This window comes from Aristolochia californica, unplaced genomic scaffold (genome assembly GCF_029961685.1).
Source record: "Aristolochia californica isolate CCGP_79_NKW_82.1479 unplaced genomic scaffold, dmAriCali1.0.hap1 SCAF_4, whole genome shotgun sequence".
In the NCBI taxonomy this organism is placed as follows: domain Eukaryota; kingdom Viridiplantae; phylum Streptophyta; class Magnoliopsida; order Piperales; family Aristolochiaceae; genus Aristolochia; species Aristolochia californica.
The window spans coordinates 42,293,969-42,312,437 of record NW_027182103.1 but is presented as its reverse complement, the minus strand read 5'-3'; the positions used below and the strand labels follow the sequence as shown (position 1 = coordinate 42,312,437).

The 18,469-nt window shown below is 37.4% G+C and overlaps 3 protein-coding genes across 3 annotated transcripts; 1 reads left to right on the top strand and 2 right to left on the bottom strand.

Annotated features, from left to right (window-relative positions):
• Nucleotides 1–241: 241 nt before the first annotated feature.
• Nucleotides 242–10,516, bottom strand: LOC137963374 (LEAF RUST 10 DISEASE-RESISTANCE LOCUS RECEPTOR-LIKE PROTEIN KINASE-like 2.4). Its single transcript, XM_068810501.1, has 5 exons — nucleotides 10,250–10,516; nucleotides 5,159–5,315; nucleotides 3,730–4,494; nucleotides 1,762–1,842; nucleotides 242–1,413 (listed from the first exon to the last, which is right to left on the bottom strand). The coding sequence occupies exons 1-5, from the start codon at nucleotides 10,514–10,516 to the stop codon at nucleotides 242–244; spliced, it is 2,442 nt and encodes an 813-aa protein (XP_068666602.1).
• A 965-nt stretch (nucleotides 10,517–11,481) lies between these two features.
• LOC137963555 (pentatricopeptide repeat-containing protein At1g11290, chloroplastic-like) lies at nucleotides 11,482–13,932 on the bottom strand. Its single transcript, XM_068810677.1, has one exon. The coding sequence runs from the start codon at nucleotides 13,847–13,849 to the stop codon at nucleotides 11,909–11,911; it is 1,941 nt and encodes a 646-aa protein (XP_068666778.1). The 5' UTR covers nucleotides 13,850–13,932; the 3' UTR covers nucleotides 11,482–11,908.
• A 248-nt stretch (nucleotides 13,933–14,180) lies between these two features.
• Nucleotides 14,181–17,709, top strand: LOC137962855 (probable 3-beta-hydroxysteroid-Delta(8),Delta(7)-isomerase). Its single transcript, XM_068809960.1, has 4 exons — nucleotides 14,181–14,402; nucleotides 14,859–15,005; nucleotides 15,128–15,236; nucleotides 17,171–17,709. Exons 1-4 carry the CDS (start codon nucleotides 14,261–14,263, stop codon nucleotides 17,427–17,429), a joined length of 657 nt encoding a protein of 218 aa, XP_068666061.1. The 5' UTR covers nucleotides 14,181–14,260; the 3' UTR covers nucleotides 17,430–17,709.
• The last annotated feature ends 760 nt before the right edge of the window (nucleotides 17,710–18,469 follow it).

The window sequence follows — 18,469 nt, the reverse complement described above, 5'->3', positions numbered from 1 at the left end:
TTAATTTTAAAATTATTTAACTTGTTCTATTAAATACAACCATCTTAATAAAGTTAAATCTATCATGTATTTTATAAATAAACTCATTCTCCTATTTCCACTACATGCATTGTGCATACTAACACAAGAAAATACTTTAGTCTACACTTTCCACTGAACACACTAACACGAAAAAATAATTCACTCTCACTTTCACTTTAAAATCCACTTTTCTCTGTTGATTCGGTAATAATCTAGTCAGCTAATTTGTGATCATATCTATTGTGGTCGTTTCTGCTCCAGTTTGCGACTGGGATCCAACTTCGTAAACACTGGATGATCTGCTAATATCTGGTGCATTCTCTCCATTCAGCACACGAGGTGGAGATGACAGGAAAGGTTTGCCTGGCATAGACAGGAGCTGATTGCATCCTTGCAACATTTCTAGGACTCCGCTCATCGAAGGACGATCACTTGGCTTCATTTGAACGCACCACAGCGCAACAGTAATTAACTTTTCGATTATCTCTTTTTCATCTTCTTTGGCTTTCCCCATTGCTAGATCACCTCCTTGTTGAAGTTGGTCGTATGCCCACAAATGGAAAACGATTTGACTTGAGTGCTCTGCGAGAGGATTGATATATTTCCTTCTCCCTGCCATGTCCATTAGAAGCATCCCGTAACTGTAAACGTCAGACTTGTATGAGACCTTTCCGATATTCTGATAGAACAACTCAGGTGCCATATATCCTATCGTTCCTCTTGCGGCGGTCATCGTCACAAAACTCTTTCCTGCAGGGGACAGTTTTGCGAGTCCAAAGTCAGAGATTTTTGGGATAAAATTCTCATCGAGGAGAATGTTATGGGGCTTGATGTCGAAATGTAGAATTCGCATGTCACAGCCTCGATGCATATATTCGAGTCCTCGTGCGATTCCTAGTGCAATCTCGTGGATCTTTTCCCAACTCAACGACTTTGCTTCGCCTTCCTGAGGGAAAATATATTTCTCCAGGGATCCGTTCGGCATGAATTCATAGATAAGAGCACGCTTTGATCCTTGTGAGCAGAATCCAACGAGTGAAACGACGTTGACATGATGAATCCTTCCAATAGTGGCAACTTCGTTGATGAAATCTTGGCCATCACCTTTGGATTTGGACAACATCTTCACGGCAACGTGTCTACCACTCGTAAGCTTTCCTTTAAATACACTTCCATAGCCTCCTTGGCCTAATTTTTCTTTGAAACCTTTAGTCATCTTCTTAATATCCCGATAAGAGTACCTTTTTGGGGCCTGACTTTTATAACGAAGAAGGAATTCCTCGACTGCGGTATCCATCCATATGGATCTGGTTTTACACTTGTAGATCAGAATTGCGGCGAAGCATAATCCTGCAATCAACGTTCTTGCCTCCAGCCACGCTATCAGAAACTCTGGAAAAAAAAAAAGTTGCTATCATGTTTATTCATTTTTTTTATTTTTATGGCCACGAAAAAGGACTAGAAAATGATCTTACGAGAGAGAAGATTGTCGAAGAGCCCGGCTATCTCTGCAGAAGAAGCCAAAGGAGATGAAGGCCCGGAAGTGTTAGGATATAGAACTCAATACACAAACTGGAAAAGGAGAAAGTTTGATTTGCAATGACGGGATCAATATTGGTAGACTGTTCTAAGTGATGGGCTGGAGCTGGTCCCCTTCAATCAATCTTTTCCATTGGATTGGAGGGGTCCAGCCCCATGCTAGAACATGATCCCACAATTCTGAACTCTACAATGACATACCTAAACGAAAATCGGCTCTAGACATGAGACTATCTGGGATGAATAATTTCAATGTGGTGTACGTGATTTTTTCCAATTGACCTGCACGTATCAGAAGCATAATATGAGCATTTTTATCCGTCGAAAAAAATATTCAAAGATACTTTGCATGATTCTGATTATATATAGGGACATTTACCAATTTAACCATTTTTAAAAACTTATTTCGATAAAGGATGTCACTTTGAACTTATTTTGAAAAATACCCAACTTTGACCGGTCCACTATACATGTGTACAATCTAAGGTAACATGTAAGTTTTGACTGATTACGTTGCGCCATGTCATTAGCACTGTGTGAATAGATAGATACATCGACTGACACGTCACCATCTGACCCATCAACAGCCAAATAAGATGCCACGTCATTAAATGATAAAAAAATTGAATAATCTTTTTTTATTTTAAAATTAAAATTATGAATACACTTTTTATTACCTTATATTTAAAATAATAAATTATAAAAATATAATAAATAATTAAAAAATTAACTCTTACCTATTTAACACCATTTATTATCGATTAAAATATTTATTATTTATAAAATATATGAAAATTCTATATTAGAGTTTAAAAATAAAATTTATCGTTACACTTTTTATTAATTTTTATTTTAAAAAATAAAAATAAAATAAGTATACTAATTAATGAAAAATTTTACTAACATATTATCTATTGAAAATATTTATAAATAGAAAATCTTACTCTTACCCATTTATTATCGATTTAAAATATTTATTAATTGAAAAAATCTTACTATTACAAATTTATAATCAATTTAAAATATTTATAAATTGAAAAAAATTATACAAAAAAGTTATTTTAGAGTTTAAAAATACAATTTGTCTATACACTTTTTATCGATTTAAAAATCTTACTAACATATTATCGATTTAAAATATTTATAAATAGAAAAATTCTTATTCTAACCAATTTATTATTGATTTAAAATATTTATAAATTGAAAAAATCTTACTCTTACCCATTTATTATCTATTTAAAATATTTATAAATTTAAAAAGTTATTCAAAAAGTTATTTTAGAGTTTAAAAATACAATTTCTTTGTTCACGATAAAAAAAAAGGTAATGCAGGAGACAAATCTTCAACGAGAAGCTCGAATTTTAGTGATTCAAACCATGAGAGCGATCTCAAATTGGTGGTACTCACGACCACCATCAGCTACGACGGCTGCCTCCGAGGCAAATCCTCGACGGATTTTGATGCTCATCCCTGGGAAGACGACGCAACCAGGTACAAAAAAAGTACAAGCAGCAACCACTCGGCGGCGAGCGGAGAAAACCGTTGGTGACACTAAGAAGAATTCGTCATTTAATAAATCAAGCGGAGTCGAGTACTGGTCTCCACTACTCTTCCTTCCATCTACCAAACCGCCCAAAACAATGGATTTGTTTGAAAATCGTGTGCGGCGCAGTTGGCACGACGAGAGGGCGAGAGGAGAGGAGAGGAGAGGAGAAAGATTAAGTGGGGAGAGATAGAACGAAAAAAATAAGAAGTGATGAGGGTTTATATGGCGCGAGATGACATAACAAGAATAATGTTAATAGACGTGGCATCTTACTTGGTGGATGACGTGTCAGAAAGGTGATGTGGCAGTCGATGTGTTTATCTACTCATGTAGTGTTGATGATGTGGCAATACATAATCAGTCAAAGCTAACGTGTCACATTTGATTGTACACGTGTACATTAGACTAGTCAAAGTTAGGTATTTTTTAAAATAAGTTCAAAGTTATGTCATTTATTGAAATAAGTTTTTAAAAATAAGTAATTTGGTAAATGTCCGTTATATATAACTTGTTTATCCGTGGGACACTTCTTCTTAAATTGTAACACGGGAAAATTAAAGAATATAAACGTTTCGGCAGTAGTAATAGCCATCGTAATAGCAGTGGCAAGTAGACTACTTACAGAGAACTCTTGTCAATAATCCATTGCGGTCTACTCCTCGACAATCGTAGTATACGCAGTGGCCATGAGGCTTTCCGTAAATCCAAAGATCTTGACCCATCGCAGCCATGAAGTCTGCGCAACTCTTGTTTTGGGCAAAGCAATGACGACATGCGAGCTGCTCCTTCCAAGAGATATCAAACCCTTGGCTCAAAATTTGGAGAATATTCGTATTCCCTGGACTCAGAATTCCGTGAAACGGCGTAGGATATTTTGCTACAACATCACAAAGTGGGGGTAAGTCAGATATTTTAATAGAACCTGCTATGGCATAGACATTGGAAGGAGTGGAGGTGTTTTCTCCGCAGACACCAGCACTTATGTAGGACGAGTGGTTGATCGGCACTGGGCAGCTCACGAGGACAATGGTTTTGGAGACCTCGGGTGCCAAAATGTATGGTCCGCCGTACTCGAAGTACTTCGGGTCACCGACCGCGTAAAATCTGTCAGACAGAGTTTTGATCAAGGATGTGTTCTGAGGAATGGAAGAGCAAATACTGCTGCCTAGAGAGGCATCCACGACTCGGATCCGCCGAGTCTCGTAGAAGATCTGTTTGACATAGTACTTGCTGGACTTGAGATCCAAAACGGTTTGATTGTTTCGGCACTCTAATTCATAGCTGTCATCACCGCAGTGGCGATCAGGATCACCTTTCAAACGGAAAGGGTAACTGATGTTTGGAATATTTCTGCAGGAAGAAGGTTGGCATGAGTACCCTCCCGCGGCTGCGCAATTTGGCAGATAGGAGAGAGAGAGAAGGAAAACTAAGGCTATTGGAAGGAGCATCCTTCTTCCCATTTCATGCGTCACTCAGAGGCACCAATTTAAAGATTCTCCAGTCTTCTGAACTGTGCTTTTTCGCTAGTCTTGCTGTGTTTAGACGTTAGATCTTAGTCAAAGTCGTCGCCGTCCTCTACAAATCGGGTTAGACTGAAATCTTCTAACTCTATAACAACGATTCTCTGGGAGTTCGTCTCAGGGTTATCCAATTCTTTTCAACTTCTAATCTTAATTTGACTATTCATTTTAGAAAGGGATATTTAGGTTTTTACTCATTTTTTTAAACTTAATTAGATAAATTATGACAGTTTGTACTTATTTAAAAAAATACCCAACGTTGACAGTTCAACTGTATATGTGTATAGTCAAAGGTGACATGTAAACTTTGATTGATTATGTGTCACCATGTCATCAGTATTGTGAGTTAATTAACACGTCATCATTCTGACATGTGGCAAGTAAGATGTCACGTCATTAAATAAAATAATCGTTCCATAGCACTTCAAAATTATTCAACAACATTCTACAACATTTAAAAATTAATCAAACTAATTCTATAACAAATGACTAGTCCTAATAATGCAAAAACACACCTAAGTCTAAATTCACCGAACACCCCTGGTAGAACCCCAAATGACTTCATAGTCACTACGAACCGGTTTCGTTGGCTAATGGACGCCCGTGCAAGTGACTCAGCCCAATTTGAACTGGACACAACCCACCCTCCATTACCCAACCTACTCTTAATCAGACTCTTTACCCATCCCTAGGGACACATAGAAACTCTATAAAACATAAACAAAAAAATATTATGTGGTAGTTATTTATAACACCTGAATCTCCTCACCACATGGCAAAATCATTTCATAGCACTTCAAAATTATTCAACAACATTCTACAACATTTAAAAATTAATTAAACTAATTCTATAACAAATGACTAGTCTTAACAATGCAAAAACACACCTAAGTCCAAATTCACCGAATACCCATGGTAGAGCCCCATATGACTTCACAGTCACTACAAACCGTACCTCGTCAGTGATGGGGGTTGGGTTTCGTTGGCTAATGGATACCCATGCAGGTGACTCAGCCTAGTTTGAACTGGACTCAACCCACTCTCCGTTACCCAACCTACTCTTAATCAAACTTTGTACCCATCCTAGTAACTAGGGCAAACATAAGAAAACAAAAACAAAACAAAAAAAACCCATGTGGGAGATATTTATAACACTCAAATCTCCTCACCATATGACATGATTATTCCCTGACACATCAAGTTTATTTAACAACAACTAGCAACTAAAAATCCTACAAATCTTATTTCAATAGAGTAAACTACAACTTCATAAATCAGAAAAATAAACTAAGTGCATAAATTAGAAATTAAACTAAAATTAAACTGGCAACTTCAGAAAATGCAACATTCAATGGCATAGGAATCTATAAACTAAAATACAAAAAATTAATAAATACAGAGAGGGAAATTCAATCAAGTTTCAAATAAACTTTTCAATAATTTAAATTTATCTGCAATTGACAGAAATTTCATTAACATAAAATCAGAAATTAAACAGTAAATCACACAAAAAATCAATACAGTAATTAAACACCTAAATTAAAATCAACATGATAATTAAACACAATACTTAGATTCAATTAACAAAAACCCTAAAAAATCACCCTACTAAATTGGCTTCTGAAATTCAAAATTCGGGTTTGGAGGGTGAGTAGGGCTTTGGTTTTGAGAGAAGGGGCGATGAGAGGGTGAAATGATAGGGTATTAAGAGAGGGGGCGTTGAGAGAAAATTATAAGGTTCGGTTTTGAGAGAGGGGGCATCAAGGAGATGAAAAGATAGGCTCCGATTTTGAGAATGGGGCAGCGAGAGGATAGATAAAGGGGAATGGAGAAGAATAGTGAGAGATGTGGCTGAGACGAAGTCTGGGTTGAGAGGAAGAGAGGGCGGTTGAGAGGGGGGCGTCGAGAGCAAGGGTGAGGCCTAGCAGCGGCAGTAGGGGAGTAGTGGGGAGTGGGGGCAGTTGGTGTGGCGATAGGGCGAGAGCAGAGGGGGTGAAAGGAGAGGAGAGGAGAGGAGAGGAGAAAGTACAAGCGGGGAGAGATAAAGAAAAAAATAAGAAGGCAACGAGGGCTTACTTGGCGCAAGATGGCATGGCATGATGAGTGTTAATATTTAATGACATGGCATCTTACTTGGCTGCTAACGTGTCTGGATGATGACGTGTCAATCAACTCACAGTGTGTTGATGATGTGGCAGCACGTAATCAGTCAAAGCCTATGTGTCACCTTTGATTGTACATATGTACAGTTGAACGGTCAAAGTTGGGTATTTTTCTAAATAAGTTCAAAGTGTCGTCATTTATCTAATTAAGTTTTAAAAAATGGGCAAAAACCCAAATGTCCCTTTTAGAAATAACATAAATTCAACATTAACAATTTAAAGTAGTGTGTATAAATAATATTACGCTATCTTTTTAAAGTTAAAATGCGGTATGTGCACAATCATCTCCTACTTGGACATGAAGTTTTTTAAAACTACAATCAAATTAAACATTTAACTCATCTATTGTTTATATTTTAAAAAAATAATTGTTAATATTTCTCTAGTTTATTGAAATGTTTTGGCCCACTTCTTATTTTGAATGAAAGGTCATGTATAACTTTGGGATTCTGTTGTTTGAGAAATATGCCCGTGGGGTGGCAATATACATCTAGTTCATTTTATTATATTTTATATACATTATTTAAATAATTAACATTATAAATTAACTAATACTAAACTCTTCAACTTGAGAATGTGTTCCTTAGATGTAAACAATAACAATCCAATCATTATTTGTTATTGATCGATATGACTCTTACTATCTTAGTTTCAATGTGTATCATCCATTCTATCAACATTCTAAAGTTTGTAAACAACACATGTTAAAGATGTGTATTTACTCTTTAAATTCAAGAACAACACATGTCATTTAAGTAATCATGTTAAAGCTTAAAAATAGAAAGCAAATGTCACCAAAAAATAACTGGTCAATCAATTCATGAATTATCTTCAATATACCTAAGCTAAAAAAATAAATCATAAATAATTCTTATATTAATTCGCTCCAATCTACACCTAATACTATCTGCATAGAAATAACTTGCTTATGGATTTCAAAGTCAATCAATCCAATCCTCACAAATGACCAAAAAATTAAATAACCCAACCTCATCTACACTTTTAGTGTGTGAGACAAAATTTTAAACTCATGCAATCTTCCAATCCTTACTCTAACTTATGAGTTATTGTCGCAATGGTCGTCAATTAGATTGGTTTTAAAGGTATCTAATTCCGATCGAATTTTCATGTATGTAAAAATCTGGTGGAAATTGGAATAGATAACTGCAAATCGAATGAAGATTTTATAAGGACATATGATTTATTTTTCTTAGTTTAGTTTTTGACATAATAATATTTATTTTAATTACATATGCAGAATGTACAAAAATGTACTCTTCTTGGAGTTCTCGACAAGGGTAGGATATTACCTCTGTTACGCCACTTCGATTTGGGGGGGTTAGTGTACTTTAAAAGTGTTGTGGAAAGTGAAAGTTCATTATTTTTTTTGTTAGTGTGCGCAATGGAAAGTACAGTGTAAAATATTTTTTATGTGTGAGTGTGTACAGCTGAAAATATGGTGTAAAGTGCAAAAGATATTTTTTATTAATAAAATATTTTGATATATTTAACTATTATAACTTTTACTTAAATTTTTTATTAATAAACTAAAAGATAGATTTTAACTTGTGATAAATTAATAAATAATTTAAATTTTCAATTAATATTAATTAATTAATTATATAATAATTAAATAATTAAACAAATGTTTATTTTATAATATCAAAATAGTTAATCAAATTGTTATTTTTCAATATCTAAATTCTCACTCCTAAACTAGTAATTAAATATAATATTAACCATAATTAAATTATATAAAATGATATTTTATTATATAAAGTTAGTTTATTAACTCTTAAGATAGTTAATAAATAATTAAATTAATATTATTTAATTAATTAAATCTTTAAAAATAAAATAATTAAACAAATGCTTCTTTTTATAACATCAAAATAGTTAATCAAATGTATGCTCCTGGGTTCAAACTAGTAGAAATTTTGGTATATATGAGACATGCAAACGACTATGAGATCTCTTCTACTTCTCATATACCTCCTCCATTTTGATGTCATCCACAACATCAATCTAATTTTTCAACGACAATTTGTGTTTTTGTAGTGGCAAAATGCTTGAAAGCTCTTTTAGTTAACATGATATAAATCTTTGATGCAACATTATAGGAAAATCATGGTTTTACATGGGCTTGTGGGACCCTTGTACACAAAAAATTGGCTTGTGATGCACCTAATTCTACAAAGTGACATGTAATTTACCTAATCATTATTAATAGCTTTTAAAATGGCTATGTAATCTATTATCATTTATTTTATTATAAATTATAATTTAATTTAATGTTAAAATATAATTATTTTAATAATTTATCTTTTAAATTTGCTTTATATAACCAAATATAATACGTCACAAATAATCTCAAAGAACAATATTTATTGACTGACGTTTAGGAATATACTACTCATAGAAGCGCCCACAAACATTTTGGTTTCTTTTACTTTTTCTATTCCTCTTCTTGAGGCCGGAATTTTCAACATTGAGACTCCGGTGCACTATACTTAACCTTGCGAGGGTCGTTGGTTGATCAGGTACGTAATAGTTATCAGCAACCTGAGTGCAAACAAAGAGAACTAGCTCAGTGTTACATGCGTTGGAGAATATCAAGTCCCCATAGCTCGGTAATCTAATTTAAGATTGATACAGTTTCACTAACTGTCAATGGTAATCAACTATCGCGGTCGGCCGGACGGCGAGCATCAGTCAATGGTAGGATAGAGTCCTCTAGGCGACGTGTTATCCATGGGCGACTCCCTCTGCCCCAGTGTGGGATATTCGAATCTCTGCCACGGTTCGTCATGAGCCCGTTGAACTCGCCGATCAAATCCGAGACGGGAACGTGGACTTCTCCGGCATTCTTGTTGACTAATATTCTTAGACTTTATGTCTAATAATAATAAAATAAATATCATAGAAATAGATATTAAATCCTTCATAATTTCATTATCATGAAAGTCATACATATATCATATAATTAAAATAAAAAAAATAAAGAGAGCATACCTTTCATCTTGAAGAATATAAATAGAACTTGAAATATACAAGATAACCTTTGATAATACGTTTACAAGTGATAAGCTTGCTCCCGTTCAGCCAGACTGGGTGTGCAAATAGCTTTTGCCTCACTTGTAAAACCATGGAGGAATTTATAGATTTTCAAAGGGTGTAACACTAATGATTATACATAAGGATACATCCCCTTAAGAGAGATACATCCCCTAAGGAGAGATACATCCCCTCAAGAGAGATATATCTCCTTATGCCCAAGGGATGTGTCCAGTCAATGCACCCAATGAATCTACCTCTACAGGGGGATGTGCTGGTCATTATTCCATGTACTGAACATTCAATGACAACATCTAGAAGTGGGCCCCACGCCTCTAATATCATGATAATTTTATTTTATAAATAATTTATTTTGAAACCATAATTCCAACAAATATCCCGTCACAGAGCAGATCAGATCGATCTCGATAAAGAGAGAATTGAGACCGCCGGAGGGGATCTCATCCAAATCAAACCGAACCTCGTGGTGCCATTCAGGGTTTCCACCTCCCTCTCTGTCGATCGGCGTCTTCTGAAGCTGCTTCCGGCTCCCCTTTTCCCCATCACCGGTACCGAGAACGGTGACGGCGTAGACAAATAGCTTCTGGAAGAAATTGAAGGCTTTCAGATCTTTGCAGGAGATTAGCTTCAACTCGATGGTGTTGGATGCCATCGTGGTAGTTGAATCGATTTCGTAGCATGGAATTTGTATTGGATTCGCAAAAGGGCCGCGAGATACCAAATACATAGTTTCTGAGATGAACCGGTCGTTTGTTCACTATGGTTACACTCAGAAGAATAGGTTTAAGTGGTAAATGTTGAACCATGTGCGCCAAAACCTCGAGGCCTTAGTGATGGCACAATATGGACCTAAGACCAGGTTGAGTATAAATCTCAACACGCCCCATTACGCGAGGCGTGGGCGTGGGACCAACACCGCCCACTTTCACTCCAAAACATGCCCCATAAACGGTGATACTCACCCTACACTCGGGAGGATTCGAATGCGAGGCAAACCCAGTTTTGATACCATGTTGAACCATGTGCACCAAAACCTTGAGGCGTTAGTGAGGGCACAACATGGACCTAAGACCGGGCTGAGCGTGAATCTCAACAGTAAACAAGGCAGCAGCTTCCCTGACTTAACGGTGAAAGCCTCCCTCGCCTTAGAAATTTCCCAGAAACTGTACTGAGGTCTGGAAGCGTTCTAAACAGATTGAGGGGAAAATACACAGACAATTACCATTATCTAACACTATATCCAGGTTAAAATCCAGGCATGAATACTTTCGGGCGGAGCAGCATCTAGAGCTAGGTTCTTGAACTGGGTCGTGGTATTTGATCAGATACCAGGCATTTGGCGTTTTCTGAGTGGTGGCATAGCTTGCTAGAAATCAGGGAAGTTGGTGATGGAAGTTTCGGTTTCCTGTCCTTTTTTCTCTCTTGACTGCCTCGAGCTGTCGAGCAGAAGATCAAACTGTCAACCATATGCCAGAGGACAGAGTGAATCTTGAATTTTCGACGGCTTGAAGACTTAAAAATTGTGCTAGCAGCCATGAATGTCTTCGGATCAATGGACCAGCAGGCCAGTCACCCTATGCCCTTCTAAATACGCAAGAAGATTTCGTGTCTCGTAAAGCTTTTGCCTATAAATACTTAGTGCTGTTTTCGGTCAAAAAACACAAAAGGAAGGAGGAACACAGTTCGTGCTCAGTTTCCATGATTTGCACTCCCTGTGTCTCTTTAAAAGAAAGAGTTAATTAGTCTAGTCTTTCTCAAGGGTGGGTTTGCTTGCAACATGTACAGTAGTAGCCTTGTCATGGAGTATCACGATGACTTCTGAGCTTCAAAGCCAAATCTTAATTGTTGACCAGTTGTCACATTTTTATAAGAAACTGTTTCTTGTAAAACGTCGTGTCTAGGCTAAATTCCATAATCTGCCGGACCTGCGGTGAAAAACTTCTGTGTAGCTTGACTCCTTAGAAGATATGATTATTAAACACTGAATGCCTCCGAAGAAGAAGGATAAGAGGTTTTCCTTTCCCATTTTATGGTAGGTGGTTTCTCACCAGTAATCCCCACAGGAACAGGATCCTTCCTTAAAATGGTGAAACCTGTGGGCATCTCTCATAACAATCTCTCTTCCTGTCACCTTAGAAATGTATTTAATAGCAGTATGGCAATCCTCACAAACTCTAAGATTCTTTGTGATCCTGATAACTGTTCTAGAACTGGAGTTTATTAATCCAAATACAATTGCGAGCTTCTCACTGTGCACATACAACATCTTCTCCTTCGCTTCCTCTTCTACATCATGCAGCACAAAGTTTGTGTTTGGAACATATCCTGCATCTTTGATCCTAAGTATCAAGCTTTCTAGCTCTTCATAAATCAATTTCGTTTGTGGGTTTGATCGATCCCCCACCAAAAACTTGTACATCTTGTTCTTGACCTCTATAACAGTGTGACCAGCAGTCTTCTTTACTCCTCTCCGTCTCATCAGAGCTCTGACCTGATCAGCTTCCTGTCTCTTCCCTGAGGACAAATAAATATTTGACAGCAAGACATATCGACCAGAGTTTTCAGGGTCTATTTCAAACAGTGATTTGGCAGCCCATTCCGCTAGTTCTACATTAGAATGTATTCTGCAAGCACCCAGTAAAGATCCCCAGACACCGGCATCCGGTTTCATTGGCATATTCTTCATAAACTCTACTGCTTCATTTAGCTTACCAGCTCGGCCTAAGAGATCAACCATACAAGCATAATGCTCAGTTCTTGGTGTAATGTCAAAATCCACAACCATTGAATTGAAGCAATGCCATCCTTCCTCAATCAGCCCGGCATGGCTGCAGGCAGACAACACTGAGACAAATATGATGTGGTCAGGCTTCATCGAAGCCTTCATCCGGTTGAAGAGCTCAAGAGCTTCTTTACCCCTCCCATGCATTCCATACCCAGAGATGATTGTACTCCACGAAATCCGATTTCTATCTCGCATTCTATCAAAGACCATACGAGCATACTCCAAGCTCCCACATTTCACATAAAGATCAACTAAAGCAGTTTGCACGATTAATTCCCGTTGAAACGAGCTCTGAATTGTAACTCCATGAAGCTGTCTAGCTTGCATAAGAGAAGCCAACTTCGAACATGCGCCTATGATACTAAGCATAGCCACATAATCAGGGTGAAGGTTATTAGATTTCATTTCTTTGAAGAGCTCCAAAGCTTCCATGGGTAAATCTGCCTGCACCAAAGCTTCAATCATCGAACTCCAAGTCACCAAATCCTTCTCCTTAATGCCACGAAAAATTCCTTGAGCAATATCAATTCTTCGGCATTTTGCATACATTCCCATAACTGCATTCTGCACACATATATCTGACTGAAGTCTGTGCTCTACGATAACTCTGTAAAGTTCGTCCGCTTCATTCCTTTTAGAAATACATGGAATTAAATTTAGAACTGTTACCCGATTAGGCCTAACCTTCTCATCCAACATCCTATGGAACAGCGACAGCCCATCTTCGAAACAACCATTCTGCACATAGGCGCCGATCATTGAGCTCCATGATACCACATTCTTGTCATACATTTTCTCAAACACCTGGCGAGAAACATCGGGGAGGCCACATTTCCCGTACATGGCAATAAGTGAATTACCCACGAAAATATCCAACTCGTATCCGAACTCCCTGGCGTCTGCGTGAATCTTCTTCCCTTGTTCAATTTCTCGAAGACTAGCAGGAGCCTTGAGCACAAAAGTGAACGTAAAATTGTCAGGCGTAACGCCGAGCTCGAACATCCGACGGTAGAGTTGAATCGATTGTTCATAATGGCCGCTCTCGGCAAAGGCTCTGATCATGACGTTCCAGAGGAAGACATCGGAGGTTTCGGCGACAGAGAAGACAGCATAAGCGTAATTCAGAGAACGTAAAGAGGCGTACTGGGTGAGGAGAGTCGTGGAGAAGAAGAGATTGAGATGAAGATGGGATCTGATCATGGCCGCGTGGACGGACTTCAGGGCATTGACGGTCTTGCATTGTTTTAAAAGGAAGGTGCAAGTATCCGGTGCGAGAGTCAGCGGTGGTGGCTCGCCAGAGAGGAAGTGATTAAGCCGGCGTAATGCGCACCATGCGCCTCTTCTTCGCTTGTGAAAGAGAATCATTAAACTTCAAAGAGGCCAGCAATGGCGGCCACGGTCTAAGACAGACTACCTCGGAACTAAAAATGCTCCCACGGAGCAATGTTTATGTGGGCCACGTCCCACGTGCGGCACGGAACTTATTATTACAGACGGAGAGTCAACAAGCCGGAGAGAACCCTCCATAAATCGGAACTATCTCATGTTCACACGGTCTGCGCGCGACCGTGGGAGGAAAAGGAGTTCGAAGAAGAAAGAGTGCAGAAAAAAATGTCTGCGGTAGGGCATCCATATGTCCCCCAAGATCTCTATTTACCGGACTATGTCCCTGGGTTCCTATCTATCATGACCATTCTTTCTGTGTACATCGGCGTCTCGCTGGTCATCGTCCTCCTAACTTGGATTTTTTCAGGTATTTTATCCACCTTTTTTTGTTTTTTTAATTTTCTCTCTTCTTTCTCTTTTACTTATTGGTTAATTGAACTTCACTGTTCTTCTATGAGTACTGTTCTTCTAAGAGTAAATGACCTATGATTGTATTCCGGATCTGAGGTTCACACAAGAGAGAAAGACGCTATATATCGAACTTTAGCGGATGTTTGTGCTGCTAAATTAGTAATGTGATGGTGCTTCCCTTCCATTTCTCCAATGATCTTCTACTCTTATATGGACCTGTTGGGGTCGATTGGATTTAATTCGAATTTTTTTTAATCACTCTATAAAATGGAAATATCCATACAGGTGAGATATTTTGTGTCAAACTCTGATTTTCGTGAGTGACAATTTTTTTGTGAGCTCAAGTCTGTGTACTTTGTAAATGGTGGTTTATAGCATGGTTTTTTATTTCTCTATTTCTCACTTGTTTTAGGTCGTTGCGCCAAGATACCAAAGATTGACCGGTTGCTGATGTGCTGGTTTATATTTACGGGTCTGACTCACATTATCCTGGAGGGTTATTTTGCTTTCTCGCCTGAGTTCTACAAGGAAAAAACACCCCATTACTTGGCAGAAGTTTGTAAGTTAATTGTTCCCTGTAACATTTGATGGCAGTTGCTGCTTTTAAGTAACCACTCTGAGGACATATTTTCACGTCTTTATGAGCCTGTAAGTGGATAACTTACAGAAAAGCAATGGCAGGGAAAGAGTATAGCAAAGGTGACTCAAGATACGCAGGAAGAGACTCTGGGGTGGTTACTGTGGAAGGGATTACTGCTGTTTTAGAAGGTTCTGCAAGTCTTCTAGCTGTGTAAGTATCAAAATATTGATTGCCTTGACTTGCCTTTACCTTATCTTTGAAGGGGTGAAAATGCTGTTAAATGATGGAGGTTTGCTTGTAACTTTTACTACATTTGAACTCTTGAAATGCTTGTGTTTGTAATGTGGATCTAGTTGCTGATCCAAACTCATGATCTGTGGTGAATTGAGTGGTTTTCGTGTTAGGGATCCATGAGAATAAGCTTATGCTGAAGTACTAGTATCTTACTTGTGAATGAGATTGTTTATAGTAGCTTCAGATTAAGTTGTTATGCTGTATTGGTGTCACTGATAATCCATTCCTGTATTTTATTGTATTAGCTACCAAATATGTTATGGCTACTCTGAACTTGTCAATCATTAGTTGCACGTCTTCTTTCCAAAGAATGGTTTTATAAGCTTCATCATCTAGTTAATGCTTGGAAAGGTTGTGACTTGGCCCACTCCAGTTCTTTCTCCATTTGAACCTCCTTCTGCTGCCAAAACCTTCTACCACCAAATTCCGTAAACATATTCACTAAGCAATCAAGTTATCATTAAACATTTTCTTACTATTTAAATTATTTGCTTGGTCCATCTTTCTTTTTTGTACAATAAACTGTCGATTCCACCTGGAAATGCTTTTGAACAAAATTATTTCTTGAAAGAAACTTTTATTTTTCATTCCCTGCAAAATCCATACAAATAAATGCAAGTTTGACTCTTTGGCTAGTGGAATTGGTGTTAGCCCTAGAACTGTTTTGCATACAAAGAAAGTGATGAATATGCCTTTTTCTGGACCAAAGAACCAAACTGCGTGAAAGAGTCTATCTAGGAAAATTATCTAGGTCTCTTTTGCATGTTAGTTTAGTCCCTACCAAGAAAACTATCAAGGTTTCTTTATCTTTAACTTTAATCCCCACAGATTTTTTATTGTCAATGTTCAATTTTCCCAAAAAAGAACAAGTAAGATTGGGTTCAGATTTTGGATGTTATTATTGACTAAGTTTTTATGCTGGTTGTTGACCTGACACATCCTCCTCCTTTCTGTGGTCTTGGGACTAGCAATTACGTATTAGATTGACGATCATTTTAGAATATTTGGCTCAAACAAGGCCTTCTAAACTGGAGGAGTTTTATTTGTTGGCCAAGGGACTAACAAACTGTGGAAGGCTGAAATTGACAATAATAGAAGTGGAGAGGAGAGATTTAAAGAAGACTAAGTAAGAATTAGCAAAGAACAAGAAAATGGAGGAGGACATTTCATGTTGCTAATGTCAGCATAATTGGGTTAAAGTGATAAAGATGGTAAAAGTGTGGTCTACTTGACTGGCTTTTGTGCTACTCGGCCTATTTTTGGTCACTTTTCAAGAAGCATGAGGATTTGATAGAATTTTCTCTATTACATCTATCAAACATTTCAGTTTCATCTATTTTTTCTTGACATTGCTTGTAGTATGCCTACAAAAAAAAAACTCCATGAAATCCTTAATTTACGAGAGGCATGTTAGTTTCTTAGTGTGATCCCTTGGGTGGAAGATGTAGTGATTCCCAAATGTTCATGACATCTTTGATGTTGGTTTTTTCTTTCCTCTGAACCTGAAAATATCAAAGTTTCCTTCTTTAGGCACATTTCAGCACCTCTATCTCAATCTCAAGTTTGAATACATTTTTCCCTATATGATTCCTCCTTTTTCTTTGTCCGTTTATAGCTTGAAATCTTTTTGAAGTGCAAAGAGAAATGTCAAACATGGGAAAGAGCCTTAAGATCGTATCTTAGTCCCATTCTACAAAACAATGAACTTCTTCATGCTCTATTGTTCATCTTTGCTAGATTTTCATAAATTGAGTGATAAAATTTGTGTTGTTTTAACTAAAAAATAAATGTTTGGTTGTTTTGACCATATAAATTGAAATTGAAATTCTAAATATCATACACTGTGTCAGGTATGCTATTGCCACAAGAAAGCCTTACAGCTACACACTACAGTTAGCTATCTCACTGGGCCAACTCTATGGAGATGCCGTCTATTTCATCACTTCATACTTGGAGGGAGACAATTTCTCAACCAGTCCTTTCTACTACTGGGCTTATTATGTGGGAGCCAACAGCTCATGGGTTGTTATTCCAGCCCTTATTGTGATCCGGAGCTGGAAAAAGATAAGTGCAGCATTTCTAGTGCCAAAGAAAAGCAAGAGTAGGTGAGGCACAATTTCACTCTTTATTCAAGAACTTAAGTATTCAGATTGTTTTCTGAACTACTGCCTTACCGCTGTAAGCTGTATTATTCCGTAACATATATTCCAGAAAAAATTGACTGCTTACAATAGCAATTTTCAGCTATCTATGGCTGTGGCTTGGAAAACTAGCGAGTTAAACTTCATGAGGGAAGGAATGTTTGCTCTTTCAAGCCTCTTGTTTCTATTTTTTTCACTGTGAAATTTTATCTGTTTTCTTTAGAAAACATAAATTACGTTGTCTGCAACTGTCTGATTACAACTTGAGGAAGGGATTTTGATGAGGAAAGTAGCATGTTAGGTATGGTGTCTTTGTGGAGTGTCACCTTTTAGGCCCTCACTATCATCATGAGTGCAATTTGCATTCGAATATGTTCACGTCAGCTGCATGACTCTTCTTCCTATTTCATTGTATACTTTGCTAATTCCATTACGTAGTTTACTTTCATCTTGTAAATTCGCTTCCCCTCCAGGACTCTCTAGTTGTTGAAACCATCCCGGAGGACCGTGTTTATTTTTCTAGAAAACTCCCAAGTTCTGTTCATGATTCTTTAATGGAAGAAAGTAGACAGATATATTAAAAGTATTCTCTGTTAAGTTCATTCTTATTAATCCCTGCTTTCCCAGAATTCATTTCAGAATTCTCATCTGTGCCGTATTACAGAGGAAATTATAGAAAGTGGAACAGAATCATTTGGAACAGTATTTCATTTCTGAGCACAAAATGAACAGGATGCCCAACTTGATTTATAGAGAGGAAGTCCTATATGATATTACCCTAACCATGGTCCACATGGAACTTGATAGAGGTTTTGGAAAAAGTATCCTACGGCCAAAAAGTTCTATTTTGGAAAAACAAAGAGACTTGAAAAATGAATCTAGAAACCAGATATTGAGCTTCCATGCCAATTCAAACGTTTGAAGATTTCTCTTTCATTTCCTTCGCCGATGGAATTTGCTGGAGTCACTGCCACTGAGGTCGATCACTGCCTAGGTGACGAGTCTCAT

Excerpts from the sequence above, each read along its gene's own strand:
- LOC137963374 (XM_068810501.1), bottom strand. The coding sequence starts at position 10,516 with ATGGCATCCAACACCATCGAGTTGAAGCTAATCTCCTGCAAAGATCTG. Across the intron at positions 5,316-10,249 it reads AGATCGATCTGATCTGCTCT|GGATGGGTAAAGAGTCTGAT; the intron begins GTGACGGGATAT and ends ATGTGTCCCTAG. Across the intron at positions 4,495-5,158 it reads GGTTCTACCAGGGGTGTTCG|CCGCGGGAGGGTACTCATGC; the intron begins GTGAATTTAGAC and ends CAAATTGCGCAG.
- LOC137963555 (XM_068810677.1), bottom strand. The coding sequence starts at position 13,849 with ATGATCAGATCCCATCTTCATCTCAATCTCTTCTTCTCCACGACTCTC.
- LOC137962855 (XM_068809960.1), top strand. The coding sequence starts at position 14,261 with ATGTCTGCGGTAGGGCATCCATATGTCCCCCAAGATCTCTATTTACCG. Across the intron at positions 15,006-15,127 it reads CCATTACTTGGCAGAAGTTT|GGAAAGAGTATAGCAAAGGT; the intron begins GTAAGTTAATTG and ends AAGCAATGGCAG. Across the intron at positions 15,237-17,170 it reads TCTGCAAGTCTTCTAGCTGT|GTATGCTATTGCCACAAGAA; the intron begins GTAAGTATCAAA and ends ACACTGTGTCAG.